This window comes from Equus quagga, chromosome 11 (genome assembly GCF_021613505.1).
Source record: "Equus quagga isolate Etosha38 chromosome 11, UCLA_HA_Equagga_1.0, whole genome shotgun sequence".
NCBI lineage: Eukaryota > Metazoa > Chordata > Mammalia > Perissodactyla > Equidae > Equus > Equus quagga.
In genome coordinates, this window is record NC_060277.1 from 90,593,899 (window position 1) to 90,615,055 (window position 21,157).

Here is a 21,157-nt window from a genome sequence, read left to right on the forward strand (position 1 = left end):
CCACTTTTGGATGCGAACCAAGGTCTTCTGGCCCCAGTCCCGTGCCCTTTCGCCTCCTGGCGCTGCCAGCGACGGTGCCTGAGCGCGGGCGCTCCGGGCCACCGGGAAATATTGCCGCTTGGCGGGGCAACCTAGCTCCGAGCACCCCTCCGGCAGCTGTGGCGGCTGCAACGCGTCTCCTGGACGCCAGAGGGCGCTCCCGCACACTCCCGGGCCGCTCTGGCCCAGTCCGTCTCTGTGGCCGCGGAAGGTGACGTGGACACGGAAGTGGTCGTCGTCGCGGCAGCGCCGGTGGGAGCAGGGCGCGGGGCTCGGAGTGCGGCGGGCGGTGGACGGGCGGCGGCGGCGGTCTCGCACCTGCGGCGGGAGGACGCGGGAGTTGTTGGTTGGGTGCGAGTCCGCTGTGCCGACAAACGGCTTCTCAGCCCCTTTCTCCTGCCCGTCGGACCCCAGAGCTGGGATCCGCTCAGCCGGCGTCACCATGACCAAGGCCAGTAGCAAGGGCGGGAACCTCCGCGACAAGCTGGACGGCAACGAGCTGGACCTGAGCCTCAGCGACCTGAATGAGGTCCCTGTCAAGGAGCTGGTCAGTACAGTCCCGCGAGGCCTAGGCGGCCACCAGTGCCTGGCGCTGGCCCCTGCTTGGGCCGCCTCCTTTCCCGTGCCTCAGTTTCCAGGTCCTAATACCAAGAGGATGGGAGTGGGACTGAGTTCCCGGGGAGGCCGTGTCCGGCCCGGGTATTCTTCCTGGGATGTACACGTGTCACTTTGGCGCAGTTCCAGAAGATGGAGAGGAGCTGCTGGTCCGGCCCTGGGCTTTTTATGGGTCAGAAGTGAATCTCCCCGCGTTCTGGGAGCTTTCACAGCTTTCGGCGCCGTGCCCGACCCAAAGTGGGCGCCCGCGGAACGGTTGCTGGAGAATGAATGAACAAATGAATGAACGACTTGGTCCGAGAGTAGGCCTCCGGGTACACTTGGGTGTGGCCCAGACCGGGCTTTTCATTGCAGCTGGCTGCCCCAGCCCTGAGGCGGCCTTCCCTGGAGAGAGTGAAGTCTCACTGCTTGGTTGGCAAGGTCTATTCCCTACTTGGCTGAAACTGGTGGGAATCTCACGCTGCCAGTGGCCCCCCCTTTCCACCCTCCTACTCCCAATCCTTACCCAGGAAACTGAGGCCTGAGGCTCCAGGGAGATTACACAACTAGTTTGTTGCAAAAGTGGAGTGAGATCGCATATCCCTGCTTTTCCCACCTGCCCCCCCATAACCCTACCTTGGATCACCTACACTTTCCTCAGTGCCTCTAACAACTACATTTGCTTCGGCACTTGGCCCAGTCTTCCCTCCTCCCTGGCTGTGTAACACCCAGGTTAGAATGGGATTCCCAGTTCATATTCCAGCTCCGCTGCTTAATAGCTGAGTACCCTTGGCAAGCTAGTTAACCTTTGTGCCTAGATTTCCTCATTTATAAATGGTGATAATAGTTCCTATCTCATAGGAGTGTTGCAAGGGTTAAATAAGATTGTAATGTAAAATACTTGGCAGGTAGCAAATGCTGATGCATGTGGCTATTATGGCATTCTTCTCAATGTAGTATCTAAAACTTTTTTAGGTAGTCAAACTTTATTCTTGGGACTTTCTGACAGTTGGAAAGTATAGGTTGGCCCAGAGTCCTTAACTGAATTTTTTCCTCCTCCTTCACCCCAGGAAGATGGCCACTCTTGTTTCAGCCTGGCCCTAGGACCAGGAACTGTTTACACCAGGCATCTGGTCAGCGCAGCATTGCCTCTAGGGAGAAAGAAGGGTCAGTTTTGCTGAGCCTCTCCAGCCCGGAACACCATGGGAAAATGGAGATGGGCTGTGAGGGCCTTGTTTTCCCTCTGGCATTCGCTCATTAACTCATTCATTCAGTCGTGAATCAGCCAACATGTATACTGAGTGCCTGGAAGGCCCTAAACTGGGGAATATGGAAATCACAAAGCTGTGTTAGACACAGTCCCTGCCCTGAAACCTAATAAGTAGGGATGCTGGAGAAAATATTAAAAGTGCTATGGAGAATTTCTAAGAATCTGTTTGTCTTTCTTGAATGTTCCACAACCGAATCCCTACTCTTTGCATTCTTCCCTAGGTCATGGTTCCTGGCTTAGTTTTTCCTCTCCTATCCCCAGGAACATTATACTTTAGTGCTGTTTTTTTTTAAAGGTCTTTCCTAATCGTGGGAACTTTCTCTGGAAAATGTTTTATTAGCAGATGTCACTGAATCATTCCGTGTTGGTTTGACATTTTGTTCTCATTCCCTTTCTTAGGCTGCCCTGCCAAAGGCCACTGTACTGGATCTGTCCTGCAATAAACTGACTACTCTACCGGTAAGATTGGCAAGTAGGCATGATTCCTTCTAGAGCCCCGATGCTTCTCCCTCCTGTTTGGGGGAGTTGTGTCATATGGTATAATCTCAGGATAGGCCTGCAGGCAGGCTACAGCTGAATCTGAGTGTGTTGGGGGCGGGGGGTGGAGTGGGGTGGTTCTCTCAGTGGGAAGGGAAGCAAGGTAGAGGCCTCTTGTTTAGAACAGTGAGAAAGTCAGGCCATGAAAACTAAAGTCAGCAGGACGCTGGCTGGGTCACTTATTGGGCTCATCCTTTTTCTGCCTTTTTTTATTCCTTTGATAAACAGTTTACCTCCCTATTGCATAGAGGAGGCTAGGACCATTTTGTAAGTTGCTGTGCGTTCCAGGGAGAAAGCGGTTTATGAGCAGCCTCCTTGTGCATCTTTTGATGGGGAACAGGAAAAAGTGAGGTTTTATAGGACTACTGTATCATTTTCCTCCCAATCCTTGACTTAGTCGATATACTTTTTTGTCTAGCACATCCAATCTATGGTCAAATCCTTTTGATTTTTCTTGTTCAACTTCTCCCAGTTCCCTTTTGCTCCACCTTTGTAGGTACTGGAGTCGTTCAGCCCCTCAGCCTCTCCTGGGTCGTGGCAGTGCTCCTTCACTGTCAGGCCTGTTTGTTGTCATTGTTGCCTTTTCCATCCATTACTCTGGCTGCGTTACTCCTTGCTGCTCTCTTGGGCTCTGGCTCAGAGATCGAGTCTCACAAGTTGGCAGCTTCTTCATTGGATCATTAGTCCATTCCCCTCTCAGTATTCTCTGGGGCCCCACTTGTCCATAGCATCTTCCCGTAGCTATCAAGAACTGTTTCTAACGTTGAAAAAAGCACCTGAGATCCCACTTCTCCGAGAGAGTGTTTTCTGTCTCATTACAGAAGGGTGGCAATTCCTTGCAACCTGACACCTGCTCTATACTGTCAGGTAGTTACTGAGCACCCCAAGTGTACTTTCAGTCTGAGTTTGTTCAGTTGTCATGCCTTCCCTGCAGTGCAGGTCCACTGGCGTTCACAAGTCCCCAGAGAACACAACTTGTGCCTCGTCAGCTGAGGTGGGAGCATCACTTCAGATGGGTGCTGAGCAAAGGCTTAATGACAAGAGGGATGTTTTGAACTGTGCTGAAGAAGAGCCAGGATGTGGGTAGGATGGGTCCCAGCCCAGTCAGTCCCTCAGTCATTCAGTCATTCAAAGAAAACTCATCGAGCGCCTGTGCTAAGTACTGTGCTAGCTGCTGCAAAGAGCACAGGGGAGAACACCGGGTGCTCAAGGGGTGCTGCATCTTTTTGGAAAATGGATGGTTGCACTGTGTTTGGCAGCTCTTGTGAAAGGTGAATATAGGGTTCTGTGAGAGGACAGAATGGGTCCCTAATCACTCCAGGAGCGATGTGGAGGATGGCTTGGAGAGAACTGAGGGTAAAGGAACCCACACTTATTTTGTGCCTAGTTTGTGCAAAGCCGTTTTGCATACACATCTCACTACTTACCACCAGGAGTGATGAGTGTGATGTCCATTTTCATTGGAGGTGGAATAGCTGGGAAAAGGTAGAGTCAGGATTTACACATAGGTGCCTCTGACACATAGGTGCTCCTGGACTGTTACATCCAAGCGTGTGAGCCTGAGGCTTAGGTGTTCTCTCTTTGGCTCCTAGTCGGATTTCTGTGGCCTCACGCACCTGGTGAAGCTGGACCTAAGTAAGAACAAACTGCAGCAACTGCCGGCCGACTTCGGCCGTCTGGTCAACCTCCAGCACCTGGATCTCCTCAACAACAGGCTGGTCACCCTGCCTGTCAGCTTTGCTCAGCTCAAGGTAACAATTCATGAACTAGTGGCCAGGTGTGGCAAAGGGCTCAGGGACACGGAGCATGGCTGGAGAAAGGCTGGCAGAAACAGCACCCTGTTGGCGCTGCCCCAGATTGCTCTCCCTGCAGCTGGGACACAGAGGAGCTTTCTTCCTGCTCCTTTTGTTCCACTTGGAGGGACTCTGTGTGAACTCGGGCTTAAGCAGCCTCTCTGCCCCATCTCTTTAGAGCCTGAAGTGGCTGGACCTGAAGGATAACCCCCTGGATCCTGTCCTGGCCAAAGTGGCAGGCGATTGCTTGGATGAGAAGCAGTGTAAGCAGTGTGCCAGCAAGGTAAGACGAAGCTCCTGGTGTCGCCTTCACATCCCCCCTGGGACCTGCCTCCGCTGCCTCTTGTTTACCACCCCCAGGACACCTGCAGCTGTGTGTTGATTAAAGCACTGAGGTCTCAGTGAAACCTGTCTCCTATGAGCCTGTCAAGCAAAGGGACCTTTGTTTCTCTGTTTACTTCACACGGAGTAGAACAGTACCGTCTTCTGCCCTACTGCAGCACTTCCCTTCTTAGGAAACCAGGACCTTGTAACACTGCACTATGTCGACAGGTGTTTAAATGGGATAGAGGGTTAGGGGCTGTGGCCTTGCTGAGTCACAGTAATTGTAGAAATTTTGATAATAAAGGTGTTAATTGTAAGTTTATAGCTGTAGACAGGCACATCTTGGGCAGATCTGGCGTTTGATTTCAGTGGAGCCCTCTGACACAAGAGTGAGGAGCTAAAGGCAGCATGGAAGGCAGACATTGCTGGTGGCCAGTAACCTTGAAGATGCCTTCCACTGCTTCTTAGGAAAAGCACTATATCCATCTCTCAGATACGCCAACTACTGTCATTTCTTTCCCTCCAGCTTTAGAACAGATTGCTGCTTCGTCACCTGAGCGCCAGATGACTTACGTGGCTATGTTTAGGGGGCATGGTGAACAAAAAGACTGAACTTTAAATGCTAGAATTAATGTAAGCAAAATGTGTGTGTGATGGGTCTCTATATGAATCTCAAGAGTAATGGCCGTTCTTTTCTTATCATTGGCTCAGGGCTTCTTATATAGTCTCGTCATCTGTATCACCCATTGTTACAAGGAACCAAGCCCAAAGTCAGTGCGATCAAATAGCTAAGGCAACAGTTTGCCCTTAGCTGGCAACAGTACATGTCATCAGTGGAATCTTGTTTTGAAAACTTGGTGCCTTAGGTCTGTTCTGAAGAGGAACTGTGGATACTATTGACCACTCTTCCTTTGTCCAACATGCTTTACATGTTTCTCATAATCCTCGTGACGCTGGGAAGTAGGTATTACTTCCATTTCTCTGACAGGAGCAACCCTCAGTATGCACACACCTTTCATTTATCCACTTATTCATTCAACAAATAATACGTTGAGCCATATGAAATTGCTGATCCACAGAAATAATTTTTGATCCACACAAGTCATTTTTACTGAGTGCAAATGTCTTTAATACTCACATATATCTCCCAGACAAAGCTCCAGGTGGCACAGTGTGTTGTGGATGTAGTACGAAAGCCGTGCTCCCTGGCACCGCTGCCCCAGAGCTTCAGCTGTCACCATGAGGCACTGTAGGAGAGCAGCTTGGGGGAGTCAGAATGAGGTCACTTGTCTCCAGGAGTTAGTTTAGGTCTCACCAGCTCTGACCTTGTGGGTGCATAGGTTAGTCATAGTAACCGATCAGCATGATGCAGAGTAAAGCACCTTTTAAAAATAATGTGTTAGGGGGCCGGCCCGGTGGCACAGCGGTTAAGTGCGCACATTCCACTTTTTTGCGGCCCAGGGTTCGCCGGTTCGGATCCCGGGTGCGGACATGGCACCGCTCGGCAAACCATGCTGTGGTAGGCGTCCCACATATAAAGTAGAGAAAGATGGGCATGGATGTGAGCTCAGGGCCAGCCTTTCTCAGCAAAAAGAGGAGGATTGGCAGCAGTTAGCTCAGGGCTAACCTTCCTCAAAAAAATAAAAATAAAAAAAAAATAAAAATAATAAAAATAAAAATAATGTGTTAGTGCAAGAGCAGTCATCAAGTGCTTACCGTATGCAGTGGACTGGGATCGGTAGAGCAGTCTGCCCTTCAGGGGCTCACAGTCTAGACTACAGGAGTCTCTGATTTCTGAACCTGGTGTGTGTTCAGATCATTAACTCCTCATATGTTGTAGTCAAAGTAAAAAGGGACATCTCTTAAACCTCCTAGCTCTTTGTTTAGCCAGCTGTACATCCGCTAAAACCAACTGAATGCTTGGTGCTTATTTAATAGTCAGAGTTCAGAGCGACACGGGGACTTTGTACTTGGATTGCCACCATCTGCCCCCCACCATCATGCTTGACCTTCCTCCAGATCCTGCAGCTCCTCATTGAGCAGGCATGTTTTAGTAAACATGACTCTTTGGAGAGGTGACAGCAGGTTCAAGTCCTGGGTTACTCAGAACAGGGTTCCTTGTGGCTTCACCCTAGGCTCTGGAAGGGAGCCGCTTTCGCAGGCCTGCTCCTCAGTACCTCATATGATGGGTGTGTGCTTGTCTGAAGTTTCCACAAAATAAAATAATTACATGTGAATACACGTCTGTCCTACACATTGTTTAGTACAGCAGTGAAACACAGTTTGCTGTCTTAACTTAGAATAGTTTAGGTTTTCCTCTCCTTATTAATGCAGTAAAGAAGATAAAGTAAAAAGCAGCAGTGTTTATTGAACCTGTGTAATGCCAGGGGTTATGTTAGGCAGCCAGTATAAGTTAGGTAATTTAATCTTCACAACAGGCTAGAGAAGTCTGTCTTATCTCCGTTTTCCAGATGAGAAAATTGGCTCAGAAAGGTTAAGTGACTTGCAAAAGTCACACAGTTAGCAACTGGTAGAGTCAGGATCGTGTTGGGCTCCAAGCTGACATTCTGGCCCCTCGATCCGAGGAATACCAGCTTCTAAAAAATACAAACAAACCAAAAAAAAAGTCTTTTACCTCCTCCTCTCTTGATGCCCATAGTGAGAATCTGGCTGTTTCAGTCAGAGGTCATCCATTGACTGAGCTGACAAGGACTTGAGGGGCTCTGGGTGCGAGTGCACTGTGTGGTGTTTGGGCCGAATGGCTCTTTCCTTTTCTCAAAGGAAGGAGCACTAGAAGTGAGCGGAACAAGCTCTGGTCTAGGAACTCTGAAGACCCACACTCTTGGCTGTGCTGCTTTCTAGCCATGCGATGTGGACAAATGGCCCTATCAGAGCCTTGTTTCCTTCCTTTGAAATGGGAATCTAGTCAGTTCATCACACATGGATTGAGTGCCTATAATTAGCTGAGCTCTGTGCTCACCTACAGACAGGACAGTAGTCCCTACTCTTAGGGAACTTGCAGTCTTAGGACTGAGATGGATAAGGAAACTCCCCAGGACCTGGAGGAGGGGAACCTGCGGTAGCCAAAGGAGGGAGGTCAGGAGAGCATCTCAGAGGAAGTGCTGTCCGTTCATCATAGAGTTGCTGGGAGAATTATATGAGATCGTGCACGTGAGAGTGTTTGTAAACGGCAGGACTTTTTAGAGATTCCAGCCGGCATTGGGTTTCACAGACTTTTTTCCCCCGAAAGCTTTAGTGACCAGGGCTCAGATGATTCTTCTCCAAGTAAGGTTGGTGCAGTAAGTTAGGATACAAAGATAGGATTGACTCCATTAGGTCTGCATTTCTGCTGGGCCAGGAGTCATCTGGGATCCTGAAAAGAGCCGTCTCTCTTTTGAGACACCTGCGCAAACGTGTGAGCTGTGAAGACTACTGCTTCGAGTAATTCAGCTCCCTCCTCCCCCTTTGCAGGTGTTACAGCACATGAAGGCTGTGCAGGCGGATCAGGAGCGAGAGAGGCAGCGGCGACTAGAAGTAGAACGAGGTAGGTGGCCATCCCTTCTCTAGTCATCTTCTGGGTCCTTATCCCAGCCAGCTGATTCTCATGCTTCAGGAGCTAGAATCCAGTAAGTGTCATGAAGAGCAGTGGGGAGCAGTGTGGTGGTAGACAGTATCATCTTTATCTGACGATTTTCTCTCCAGTCCCGGCTTCTCCACTGAGCTCCAGGGTCATATTCAACTGCTTGTCTTTCATGCCTGTTTGGAGGGTTAATAGGCTTGTCAGATTAAACATGGCTAAAACAGGTCCCCTTAACCCCTCCCAGTGTCCCCCCGTAATAGGAAATCACCATCATTGCAGTTATTCAAGCCTGAAATTGGAAGGACCTCTGTGATTCTTCTGTTACTCCCATATCCAGTCTGTCAGCAGGTCCTGTACATGACCATTTCTCCACCTCCAGAGCCACCACCGTAATCACACCGCCATGCTGTGGACCGCCACAGTACCTCCTAACACGAGGTCCTGTCTCCATACCTGTGCCCTCTCCATGAAGCCATTTTCCACACAGCAGCCAAGGAGATCTTTTTGAAACATAAATCAATTATGCTGCTATTTCCTTGAAACCCTCTAATGGGTTCCAGTTGAACTCAGAATGAAATTCAAACTCAGTAACATGGCCAACAAGGGTTGCCATGGCCCAAGCCTGCTTGCTTCTCTGGCCTTGTTCCACCCACAAGGGAGAGAAAGCAGTTAACTTGCACCACAGGAGTCTCTGCTGTTGCTTGAACACAGCAAGTACAGTCTCACCGTAGGGGCTTTGCTTGGTTTCCTTTTCCTTCAGATCTTCACATGACTGGCTCCCTACAGTCCTTCCTGTCTCTGCTCAGATGTTGCCAGGGGTTAACCTTAACCCTTTCAGAACCATCTAAACTAGAATGGCCATCCCACCTGTCATCCTCCATCACATCCCCTATTATTTCCTTTATGGCACCTATCACTGTCTTTTTTACTCTTCACTTATTTATCATCTCTCTCCTTCTTTAGAAAGTAGATGACTTAGGCACTAGAACCTGGCTTGTCTTCACTGCTGCATCTCAAGCACTTAGAACAAGGCCTGGCACACAGCAGGCGCTCTGTCAACTGGATGGCTGACTCTGAGCCCCCTTACGTGAGGGCTCCCGTGGTTAGAGGAGGAATGTATGCAGTACTGGTTACAGGCAGTCCCTGAGGTGGAACTCCTGAGTTAGAACCGTCCATTTTACACGCATGGCTGCTGTGGCGCCCATGTTTACTCTGTGACCACTGCTGCTTTTGCTTCTTGACGGCACATGTTCTCTCAAGGCTGGGGGTAGCGTGTTCTTGGCATTCTCAGTGCCCAGCTGGAACCTGGAGCTTGTTTGTACGTGGAGAGGCAGTGGAAAGCTACAGTACTTATAGTACTACTATTCAGCTACATGATGGTTCAAATAGGCTTTTCAGCCCTAAGAGGACATTTCACCATCATTTGTGGCATTCTGGCTTTGGAAAAATGTACCTCAGGCTTCCAAATAACTAATTTGGAAATGCATTTTTAGAACCCAGTAATTTGTAAGTTGGGTCCTGCGTGTAAACAGGCTTGAGCTGTGAAGTGAATCTGAACGTGTCCTGTAGATCCTGAGTTGAAGTCTAGAGGTTCCCTGTGACAAACTATTAGTCTCGCTTTTTCAGGCAAACATTTCCATCGTCTCTAACCATGAACCTGAGTGCTCACTTTCTCTTCTTACTTGCCCTCCCCACGCCACATTCCTTTCCGAAGCTGGGGAAGGTAGGAATCCTGTAAATCAACACCTCCATTGTTTCTTCTCCTCGTCTCTGAGCTGTATAGTTGCTGTGCCTTCTGAATTAGTACCTAATTCTAGAGGAGCACCAGACTCAGCACCCATGCCTTTCTCATGTCCCCCTTGTTACATCACCCTAATCTCTGCTGCTTGTGACTAGAAACCCCTCGGTAAGAATCTACTCAGCAAACCCTGAGAGCAGCTTATTGCATTTTAGGAAGAGCAGAAAGTCAGTTGTTTCCTTTTAATATATCTTAGGTGACCCATGGCATAAGGGAAAGGAAGCTGAAGCCATCCTTTTAGTCACTGAGGAAAGGATACTGGAAAGTTTGCGGGAGAGAAGTCATTTTGGGGTGTATTCTCTTGCAGAGGCTGAGAAGAAGCGGGAGGCCAAGCAGCGAGCTAAGGAGGCTCAGGAGCGGGAAGTACGGAAGCGGGAGAAGGCAGAAGAGAAGGAGCGCCGAAGAAAGGAGTACGATGCCCTCAAGGCAGCCAAGCGGGAGCAGGAGAAGAAACCTAAGAAGGAAACAAATCAGGCCGCAAGTACGTTCGCTCTCAGTTGCAGGGCTCCAGCAAGGGTGCCTTGGGGAGACTTGCTTACATTTTCAGGCATAGATGAGTGAGTGAGCAAGCAAGTGAGCGAGCGAGCGAGTTTGCAAACCTTGTCAGATACAGTATCCTCACGCCTGGGAGTAGCTTGGAGAGTTTGCTTACAGGGAATGGCGGACCTCCTAGGGAGTGAGTGCCCAGCTGGTGTGTTTCCCCAGAGCCATGAGCTTATGTGCAGGTGTTTTGGTCAGATGTGGCTTAAAGCATTCCCAGAACAGAGCTGCACATTTTGTAGGGGTTAGATTGTAAAATCCTATGGAAAAGCAAAGATTGCTTATGGTCAGATTACACCCCAAAATCCCCCAGGTCATCTGTGAAGTGTCCAGGGTGTGCTTTGGGTATGTGGTGCAATCTCAGGAAAGCCAGCGCTGCCTATGGTTCTTTCCAAGTCAGAACAGATCACTCTCTTTTTGCTTGAACACCACAGGAATCACTTGGCCTGCATTCAGAGAGCTGTTGTATAAAAAACACGTTAGTGTTTTGCCCGAATGTGTCCAGTTGAATTTGTGTGGTGATGGCTCCATGTACAAGGGAGGATTGTATACCCTCTGGGCCCAAAGAGACCCGTGAGGGAGAGGCAGCTGAGGGGCAAGGAGCTCTGGAGGGAGGTGGGGCCCCGAGGCCCTGTTCCTGCTCACTCTCTTTGGCCTTGAGCAAGTCACCTAACCTGACCACCCTTTTTGTTTCCCTATGTAAAATGAGGATCACACCTCCTCGCAGGATAGTGATAGGATTAAATGAGAAAATCTGTGTGACAGGATCATGCAGTTCTTGGCATGTGGGTGCTCAGTCAAGTTTTCCAAAATTTGGGTAAAAATCGTGAAAACAATTTTTGTCTAATTATAAATGTAATATGTGTTCATTGCAGAGAATTTAGAAAAGTTATATGTATATTATCAGAAATGGCAATCCCCTGTAGTCCCCCATTCCCAGCAGTAATCACTGTTAACAATATGGTGTACCTTCCAAGCTTTCTTTTTATATGCATCTAGTATAATAATAAGGCCATTAGCAATATTAATAACTCTTGAAACTGTTTCCCCAAATGGGGAGCACTCTATCCATGCTTGATGCCTCCTGATAGGCCCCTCCCCCTGGTCCCAGGGGGCCTGGATCGTCACCATGTTACGGAGGAGAACTTGGGACTTGGGGACTGTGTGTGCTAAGTGAGACATGGAAAAAGATTTCCAGTTTTGAGTGTAGTCCCTTGAGATCCAAGGGAGAAGGCACTTGTTTTTGTCTCTGCAAAGCAAAGTTTTTAAGAGCTCAGATGTCCTTATGACAGTTTTCTCTTCTGGGGCTGGGGAGTTTTCGTTAGAGAAGAGGGGAGTAAGTGGATCTGCGCAGAGGAGATTAGCACTGATGGGTAGAGTGTGGGTCTCCTCAAACTGCCTCAACTGTTTTGTCTACTGTGCCTTTGTCCCTCCAGAATCTAAGTCTGGCTCTCGCCCACGGAAGCCACCACCCCGGAAACACACCCGGTCCTGGGCTGTGCTGAAGCTGCTGCTGCTGCTGCTGCTGTGTGTGGCCGGTGGGCTGGTTGCTTGTCGGATGACAGAGCTGCAGCAGCAGCCCCTCTGCACCAGCGTGAACACCATCTACGACAATGCGGTCCGGGGTCTGCGCAGCCACAACATCCTCCAGTGGGTCCTGCAGACCGATTCTCAGCAGTGAGCTTGTCCTCAACACCCGCTGCCTCCCAGCCTTGGAGCTTGGATTCCTATGGAATTGGGTTCTGCTGGACACAACCTCTTTTTAGCATCAGACCTACCTGCCATCATCAAATGGCTGCTGATTGGTACTTGAGACCTCCTCTTCGTAGGACTTCTTTGTTCCTTAGTCAGGGTTCCCTGGTGGAATGAGGAGAAATGGGAGGTGGGGACAGTTAGCTGCATGCCTAAAGGAACAGGCTGGGGGGTAGGAAGAGGAAAGAACATAGCCTTTTCTAGTTGTTATACAAAGCTGTGTAAAGGCAAGGCTTGTTTCTACTAAATGGTCAGCTGTCACTACATTTATACCTTTTTTATGTCACAAACCCTCTTTCATTCCTCCCTGGGTAGCCAGGGCAGATCAGGAGGCAGTGTGTTTTTGGGGACTAGGGGAACACCACACTCAGCAAATCTAGCCTAAATTGGGGGGGAGGGGATACCTATTTTCTTAAGGACCTCAGACATTCAGACATTTTAGTGACCATACAAACTCTCAGGCCGTGAAAGGGACTTCAGGATCATCCAGTCTAATGTAACACCTGCAGACAGGAAAACTGAGACCTTCCATGACTTCCCTACAGTCTCCCAGCTAGTTTGAAGCAGAACTCCAGTATCCTTTCTTTTCCATCATTTTGCCTGCTTTGTAATGTCCCGAGAGGACAGAACTCACACCAGAATTGAGCATCTCTCAGCCAGAGTATAGAATCTCCCATGGTAGACAGATTTATGACCCACAAATGGAAATCTCATTGCCATGAGGGTCTTGGGCAGCTCCTGTGGAGTCCCCCCACAACTCGTGGCTTCCATAAAATGGGGATGGTCCAGATTCCTTGCCTCAATCTTAGAGCATTAACTCGCCAATTGCCAATAACCAGGAAGGCAGACCCTTGAAAGCCACATTGTGACAGTTCTGTTAATGACCATCTGTTAGTTGGTGTGACTAAATACCTCAAAGGCAACCTGGAAACTCAAGCTTCATGGGGACTGGGGTTTAGAATTGTTTCATTCTGGACCTATAACTACACCTGCGCAGTGAAGGGAAACCAGCAGCACCATGGAGTTTAAGAGCAGGGTGTTCACTAATGACCAGCACAGAAAAGGGCAGGACCGTCCATTCTCCTCTGCCAGATTAAGCGTTTTGTTACTCTGTGGCCTCCTTTGCCTCATCTTTTCACAGCAGCTGAATGAAGGGATCAGAAATGGCCATGTCGTGGGGCTCATTCACTAAAAACTCCCAATTGCAAGCTCCTTGCCTCCCCCCAGGGAGAGCAGGAACCTGTCACAGTTCAGAGACAAAGGTCAGGGTCCAGTTTTTTAGCCCTAGTGACCCATTTGGATAAGACTGCCACTCACAACTGTCTTGATATTGGAAGAAATGACTTGTTCTCTCCTCCCCCAAGGATAGCTCTGCTGCGTAGGCCCACACCTTACTCAGAATCACTATACATTCCTAGTCTTCCTCCAAGCTCCGGAGCCAGTGGTACAAATGCTTTATTGAATCTAAACCCAGAGTACATAAAATGAGATTGAGAGAATACAGAAGTCAGCATAGTGATCACACCCCTGTTCCTTGGCTGGTCGAGGCAGCTCCAGTGGGTGAGAGGAAGGCTGGAGCACATCCAGCCTAGTCACCAACCCACCGAGGGCAGTTCACTCATGATCTTGAGATTTGATGCTGCAGTTCTTTTGGATTTCTGCAATTATTAAATATGTGTCTGAGTGGTCTCTCTATGTTCCTTTGTCTTTTGAGGGCTGGCAGGGGTAGGGGTGGTTCGTACATGGCAGCTGATTTTTGCCAGGAGGGGAACATTAAATGCTGGTGAAGATAGAGGCAAGTATCTCAGCCTTCTGCCCCAAGTTGACAGGGAGACTTTCACAAATAATGACACCCAGGAAAGAGTCTGTTGTGGGCCTGACCCAGGCTTGGGCTCCGGGAGGCGCTTCCAATCTGTACTGTAGTCATGTTCTGAGGTGGGTGAGATCGCAGTCTCTCTCTAGCGTTCCATCCTTGTCCTTGAGGGCTATCATCAGTCTGCACTGTCTAAAGAGAGATCTGGCTGCAGAGTGGTCATCTGAAGGTAGATACGCCTGGACAGCTCTGGTCCAACCCGGCGGGAGGTGGATGTCACGCCTTCCCCACGACGCACCTGTATGCTTGCAAGCAAATTCTGGCATTCTTGCTCCGAAAAACACCGCTTATAAGCCTGAAAGTGGTAAATGATCTCTTAATACCATACCATCCATGGGCATTCCTCATCCATGAACAAGGTGGGTGGTAAACTTGGGTTGGGGATGAGAGCCTGTCCTCCCTCCCCAGTCAGTGTTAACAACTCTGATCTTAGCAGACCTGCACTGTTGACCTACAAGGCATTCTTGGGCCCTCATCAATGCTGTCCATGGAAACCATCTGGGAGTCCAGTAAGGCCAGAGGGTGCTGGGCGGTGACCCCTGGAACAGCATACCTGGACCAGGAGCTGTGGGGAGGGATAGGCATCCACAACAGCACTGGCCATTTCCAGGCTGACTCGGTTCAGCTGCTGAATCTGTCTCCTCCAGACCAGTGCAAGTCCTCTGCCAGCGCGATCCACCTTTGCCCCTCCAGCCCAGTCACTCTCCAGGCAGAAGGAGAAACTAGTTTGATCTCGGAGCTTCCTGCAAACAGCACAGTTGAAGAGCTGTGAGTTACTTGTTACTCTCCTGTACCTGTTCCCTTAACTAGGAACTTAAAACCTTCCCTCCTCTGACCTCAGAAGAGGTGGACACAATATTATATCTGACCCATATAGTGCTCGCTTTGTTCCCAAGCAGTGCTAGTTGATTTCCCTAAAAGCAACATCTAGTCCTTTCTCATTGAGAGAGAAGGTACCAGAAAAGTACTGGATTCTTTTGCATATCTTGAGATTGTTTTGTATTGACCAAGAGGGAATGTGCAAGGGGTAGGCACAAGGGACTAGGTATCAGGCAATTGGGAGCCTAGTTCTGGTTCTAACCAGCTAGGTGTTAGACAAGTCAGTCTCCCCCAGGCTCAGTTCCCTCAGGTATAAAATAAGAGACTTGGACTGGATGGTCTTAGGTCCCATATTAATTTTAAATTCTGACTATGAACACTCCTTGAACTAAGTAGGCTAAAAATTTGTTTTATGGGGTCTTATTACAGTGTGATCTGACCTGTAATGAATTCTGGTAACTTGACCTGCTGGTAACCCAGTTCCAACCTGCAGAACAGAAACTTACACACAAGCTAAAGCAGAACATTTTAGGGGGACAGCTAGAGGGCTCTTCCCAAGAATGCCTAGCAGAGGTCAGCCCCTTCTGCCTCAAGCTTGAGAGACAATGGACTGACAGCAGAGTTGAGGGGAAAGGGACATCTTTGGGTACCAGAACCGCTGTAAAGGACAAGGCCCAGCGGTGGAGCCAGGACTTGCCAGGGGCACTCACTTGAAGGGCGCCTCAGCCACAGCCTTTGTGAAGGTGCATGCAAAGTCAGCCAGCTCTTTCCAGCTCTGCACAATTTGAGCCTGTGCTTGTGTGTGTAGCTGCAGATCCACCAGTGCCTAGAAACCCAAAAGCAAGATGGACTGGAAGGGTGGGGAGAGACTAGTTTGAAGTTGTTCTCCTCTTGCTTTCACTGAAGCTGCACCCCAGCCCCTTGGCTCCCCGTTTGGCCCCTTCTCTCTTACTCAGTGCCAAGGAAAGTTGTACCGAGCAGGCATTTTACTCTTTATCAATAGCAAAGCAGACCCCCAGGCTGACTCAGGCAACAGGAAGTTCTTACCTCTTCTATGTCTACCCTGGACACCAGGGGCCCCGGGTTGGCCTCCCGTTGTCTTTGCTGTTTCTTCTCCTTGGCCAGTTCTCTATTTGCCACTCCCTGTTTCCTTCTCCTTGGAGGATTCGGAGCACTGCAGCAGGGGAGGACATCAAAGAAGGGCAGCAGCTCCAGGCTGAGCTCAGGTAGAAGAGGTGTGAGAAGACTGGACCACAGTGTCCCACAGGGCTTATCAGGGACCCTATCTTGGAGAGGGACCCAGATCTTGGATGAATAAATTCACCCCTTTTGGCCCAGGAGTTGCCCCTGTTAATGCTAAATCTCGAGGACAAATCCAAACCTGAAGGATTTCTCCTGATCCACAATCACCAGTGACAGAGCTTTCCCCGCTGTCCTTGCTGTGATGTCAGTGACAAAGCTCCGAAGTGTTTCCTTCCCTTTCTCGGTGCTGCCCAGACTTCCCTGTGTGAAGGGGCAGAAGCTGCATTAATTTTTGCTCCCTAGAATCAACCTCTGTCCCATGCGTCAGCACCGCCCCGCCTTTCGCTCTGCCCACCTGCTTGAAGTTATAGATCATGGACACAAACGCCTCTGCCTGGAGCAGCACCAGGACCATCGGCTCCTCCTTCCAGCCCTCCTCTCCATCCTGCCAAAGGACGCGGAACCCAGCAGAAGGAGGCAGATCAGCAGGTGCTCAGCACCTGCGAGAGAGTCCCGGGCCTTCTGGGTGAATGAACTCACCTCCACCAGCCTAGCCCATTTTGCATTATCTTTTTTCCTCTGGAATGAAGTCACAGTGGCAAAAAACAATAACGCATGATCCTGTCCCTCCCAGTGCTCAACTATTCAACCTTGGTGTACTGCATCTCAGAGGCAGCGAACAAGCAAGGAGCTGAGATGGGCTGAGCAGTGACTGCCAATATCCCTATGCATTTTGGATAGGGGAGTGGAGGGAAGGAGACTCTTCCAAAGGACTTGGGACAAACAAGTAACTTGGACTTTGAGGGCAGATGCCACCTATGAGCTGAGCGGCCCTTTAAACACATGGATTTTGTGTGACAAAGATAAGAACCATAAGGGAAACGTCAGTCTTTGAGAGCGCCTCCTCTTCACCACAGTCAGGGCACAATCAAATGACGCCAAGGCGGCCTCCCGGCCCACAGTCCCCAGCAGAGCAGTACCGTGGAGCGATGGGGAGCAGGACTGCAGAGCTTTCTGACTGGGTCTATAAGCAAAAGCTAAGACTCATACTACAGCAAAATGTAGGTGGGAGGGGCTCTGGGTTCTAGTTCCCACCCAGCCACTGATCAGTTGTGATCCATCACAAGGCTTTCAACTTCTCTAAGCCTCAGTATCCCCAACTGTGATGTGGGGAGAAGTCCTTACAGGATAACTGTTACTGAAACTGCCCTAAATCACGAGATCCAAACAAGAGAGGAAAAAATCTTAATGTTTCATCAATACACTCTTGAAAATGAGGGGTGGAGTATTCTGGATTCGCAGGTAAGAGGAGTGGAAGGACAGGAGCTGTAGTAACCAGGGGAGCCAGGAGAGGGAAGGAACACTTACTGAGTGCCTATGACGTGCTTGGTGCTTGGCTATCTCATTTAGTCCCAACAAGAGAAGGGACTGAAAGGGACGTAGCCGTGGCCTCACTTTATACATGAAGCACGAAGAGATGAAATAATTTGCCCAGGGTCATAGCGATAAAGCCATGAGGCTGGGATTCAAACACAAGCCCGCCCATTCCCCAAGCCCAGTGAGAGAGAACTAGGAATCCTGTGCAGATTATCTTCTCTGCCCAAAGATCCACTCTCCACCCGTCCCCACTCTGCTCTCTGCCGGAGGTGATCTCTACACACCACATCACAAGGGCCGCCCGTCCGCTGGCAGGGTATGGCCAGTGGGAATGCAGCAGGCGATTGGAAAGAGGGAGGAGTGAAGTCAGGCCATGTCTTCCCCTGGCTCCCTCCCAGTGGGGTCGCCTAGGGTTGGCTATGCTCCTCTACTGGATGTCAAGCTTCTCTCAAGGTGGGTCCTCTCTACATTTCTCTCTCCTTCCTGACTTTTGCAACCTCATCCCTTCAGGCCTAGGCATGGAAACAGCTATGCCAGTGGTTCTCAACCAGGGGCGATTTTTCCCCACAAGGGACATTTGGCAATATGTGGAGACATTTTCAACTGTCACGACGGAGGGGAGGGAGGGGTGCTATTGGCGTCTAGTGGGTGGATGCCAGGGATGCTGCTAAGCATTCTACAATGCACGGGACAGCCCAGCACAACAGAATTATCCGATCTGAAATGCAAACAGTACCTGAGGTGGAGAAACTGGTTAATGCTGTTATTACCCTGAGGTACTGCGCTGTCCCCTGTAGTTTCCTTGTACCCTGCCCATGCCTTGGAAATCCTCCTCAAATTATCCTAAGTCGAGCGTGCCATCTATTTTCCTGCTGGGGCCTTGACTGATAGATATCCTTTAGAATAAAGGCATGTTTATCCTGTAACTCTAAGGGGGAGGGGAGACATCAGCCAGAAAAGCCCTACCTCGGCTGGCCCAGCCCTCCTCCTCCAGGTGATGCTGCAAGGCACGGCCTGTGCCTCAATCACACAGCAGCACTCCATGGACTGCAGTGCTCCGAGAAGCTGGCCCCCACCTCCCATTTGTAAAAGCACTGCAACAGATGGGAAACGGGCTGTCAGTGGGTGGCCCAGAAGGCAGTTAACTCAGCAAAGAGTGAAGATAGATGCTATGAGGACCTGGATCGAGCACCACAATGATGTGCTTTAAGCATTCCTCTGGCCTCTGAGCTTTCAGCCTGTTAACCAGCGCTGCCTTCTTCTTCCTTTCCTGTTGTCTCAGGGTGTTTTCCTTCTGGCTTGCTTGTCCCCGCTGCTGGCATTCCTGTGCGCCTTTCTTCTGGACCTTCCGACTATGCTTGGTTCTCTTCTGAGGCAGGGGTTCCTCAGCATTTGTTTTGGTTTCTATCAAGCTGTTGCTCTGGACAGGGCAGGTAGCTTGGCAGGCTGGAAGCTGACGGTGTGAACTGTCTACCAAAAGGTCTTTGCTATTTAATGCACGCCTCTCTGAGGTGTCATGGAGGGGAATATCAGGGATCTTTGGAAAGGGCTGTTCTTTCCAGTCACATGATGCTCTTTCTTTATTTTGATGACCCAAAACCCTTTTAACTGGGAAACGAGACTCCTCAGGGCTCAGCTGCTTGTGGGTCAAAAACTTACGTGTAAGCCTCTCAGCCAGGGGAATAAACTCCTCCTCATCGTCACTTCCACTGCTTAGCACCCTGACCGGCTGGGTTTGTGTGACAGTTGCAGCTACATCTGGAACAGGTGATGGATCTTTCAACCTTGGTGATGAAGGACAGGAAGCCTCAGAATCTGAGGCGTCAACCACTACAATCTTCTCCTCCCTCTGAGGGTGCCTCCTCGTTGTTGAAGATGGTCCCTTCTTCAGAAAGGTAAATGTCGGCAACTCCTCAGAGTCACTCTCACTGGATTCCAGCGAGACTGATGACTTCTTTAGAGCCATCAATACTGCTATCAGATTAATTCCCTAAAAGGAAAAGAGAGATGAGATGCACTCAATCAATTCAGTCTACTAGATGTGTTCTATCGCCTAGCTTTATGGGAGTAAATACAACAGACAGAGGGAAATAGAGAAACAGAGAAATAGGACACGGTCCTAATGCGTTTATTCTGGAACTCAGAACAGCTACGTCTGTAGTCTAACAGAAACTCACTTCAGATCCTTTCTAGGTCAAGGTGAGGTATAAACAAAGTGGAGGTTACTATTACAAAACTTCAACGGGGTGATAACACCACCCTCTTGTTGATGTCCGCATTTGAATTGGAGATGCCAAGTCATCCGCTTTTAAAAAATTGAGATATAGGGGCTGGCCCTGTGGCCAAGTGGTTAAGTTCGTGCGCTCCGCTGCAGGTGGCCCAGTGTTTCGTTGGTTTGAATCCTGGGCGTGGACATGGCACTGCTCATCAAACCACGCTGAGGCAAACTCCCACATGCCACAACTAGAAGGACCCACAACGAAGAATATACAACTATGTACCAGGGGGCTTTGGGGATAAAAAGGAAAAAAATAAAATCTTAAAAAAAAAAATTGAGATATAATTCACATACCATAAAATTCATCCTTTTAAAATATACAGTTCAGTGGGTGGTTTTTGGTATATTCACAAGGTTGTACAACTCACTACTTCTAATTCCAGAACATTTTCATCACCCCCCAGCCAAAAATTCCATAGCCATTAAGCAGTCACTGTCCATTTTCCCCTTCCCCTAGCCCTTGGCAACCACAAATCTACTTCTCTCTCTAAGGATTTGCCTATTCTGCATATCTCGTATAAATGGAATCATACAGTATGTGGTCTTTTGTGACTGGCTTCTTTCACTTAGCATAACATTTTCAAGGATCATTTCTATTGTAGCATGTGTCAGTACTTAATTGCTTTTCATGCCTGAATAATATTCCACTGTATAGATATGCCACATTTTATTTATCCATTTGATATATATTTGGTTTGTTTCCATTTTTTGGTCATTATAGTAATGCTGCCATGAACATTCACATCCAAGTTTTTGTGGGGACATGTTTTCGATTCTCTTGCATAATACCAAAGACGGCAGTTGCTGGGTCGTATATAAGAGTCATTCTTCCAACAAATATTTACCAGCGCTGTTGGTGTGAGCCGGGATGAGCCACGTAACCTTTTTTGGGCCTCGCTTTCTTCTTTAGTAAAATAGGAATAACAACAATACCTACTTTATAACGTTGTGAGAACTAAATGAAAGCATGCACCTGCAGTGCTTAGTACAGTCTCTGCCACACAGCAGGCGCTCAGTAAAGTAAGCTGAAGGACTAGGGAGGGACCTCATCCCTGTCCCACCCTGGGCCTCGGCTGACTCGGGCAAAATGATGGGTCGGACAAGCCGGCCCCGCCGGGCGCGCTCCGCGCCTCTCACGCCGGCCCCCGGGAGGGGCGGTTCGCCTACACTCCGCGGCGGAGGCTCTGGGCGCCCTGACCACCAAACCCCCGCGGAGCGGGGCTCAGGGGAGAGCCCTGCCGCGCCCGCCGCGCCCGCCGCGCCAGCACCCCCAGCGCTCACCTGCGACTTCCCGCGCCACTCTTTCAACTGCCCGGCAGGCCCCGGAAGTAGATCACCCGG

General features: G+C 49.5%; 2 protein-coding genes across 4 annotated transcripts; one reads left to right on the plus strand and one right to left on the minus strand.

Moving 5' to 3' along the window:
• The first annotated feature begins 266 nt into the window (after window positions 1–266).
• Window positions 267–13,916, plus strand: LRRC59 (leucine rich repeat containing 59). Its single transcript, XM_046676166.1, has 7 exons — window positions 267–586; window positions 2,303–2,362; window positions 4,033–4,191; window positions 4,412–4,516; window positions 8,029–8,101; window positions 10,243–10,416; window positions 11,912–13,916. Exons 1-7 carry the CDS (start codon window positions 482–484, stop codon window positions 12,154–12,156), a joined length of 921 nt encoding a protein of 306 aa, XP_046532122.1. The 5' UTR covers window positions 267–481; the 3' UTR covers window positions 12,157–13,916.
• Window positions 13,342–21,142, minus strand: EME1 (essential meiotic structure-specific endonuclease 1). 3 transcript variants are annotated; one of them, XR_006890660.1, is made up of 10 exons: window positions 21,098–21,142; window positions 18,718–19,528; window positions 18,505–18,632; window positions 16,517–16,606; window positions 16,301–16,422; window positions 15,967–16,093; window positions 15,630–15,745; window positions 15,360–15,406; window positions 14,654–14,843; window positions 14,269–14,395 (listed from the first exon to the last, which is right to left on the minus strand). XR_006890660.1 is itself a non-coding variant. In XM_046676164.1 (9 exons), exons 2-9 carry the CDS (start codon window positions 19,502–19,504, stop codon window positions 14,219–14,221), a joined length of 1,737 nt encoding a protein of 578 aa, XP_046532120.1. In that variant the 5' UTR covers window positions 19,505–19,528; window positions 21,098–21,142; the 3' UTR covers window positions 13,342–14,218. The 3 variants fall into 3 exon arrangements, 2 of the variants coding, with proteins under 2 accessions (XP_046532120.1, XP_046532121.1); XM_046676164.1 differs by lacking the exon at window positions 15,360–15,406 and having other exon boundaries at window positions 13,342–14,395; XM_046676165.1 differs by lacking the exons at window positions 15,360–15,406; window positions 16,517–16,606 and having other exon boundaries at window positions 13,342–14,395.
• Window positions 21,143–21,157: the final 15 nt, after the last annotated feature.

Bases quoted from the DNA above. Each gene is read 5' to 3' on its own strand.
- LRRC59 (XM_046676166.1), top strand. From the start codon at position 482: ATGACCAAGGCCAGTAGCAAGGGCGGGAACCTCCGCGACAAGCTGGAC. The intron at 587-2,302 runs GTCAGTACAGTC...TCCCTTTCTTAG, and splicing joins AGGTCCCTGTCAAGGAGCTG to GCTGCCCTGCCAAAGGCCAC. The intron at 10,417-11,911 runs GTACGTTCGCTC...TTGTCCCTCCAG, and splicing joins GGAAACAAATCAGGCCGCAA to AATCTAAGTCTGGCTCTCGC.
- EME1 (XM_046676164.1), bottom strand. From the start codon at position 19,504: ATGGCTCTAAAGAAGTCATCAGTCTCGCTGGAATCCAGTGAGAGTGAC. The intron at 15,746-15,966 runs GTAAGAACTTCC...TTGGGTTTCTAG, and splicing joins CCAGGGTAGACATAGAAGAG to GCACTGGTGGATCTGCAGCT. The intron at 14,844-15,629 runs GTGAGTGCCCCT...TGCTGTTTGCAG, and splicing joins GTGGCTGAGGCGCCCTTCAA to GAAGCTCCGAGATCAAACTA.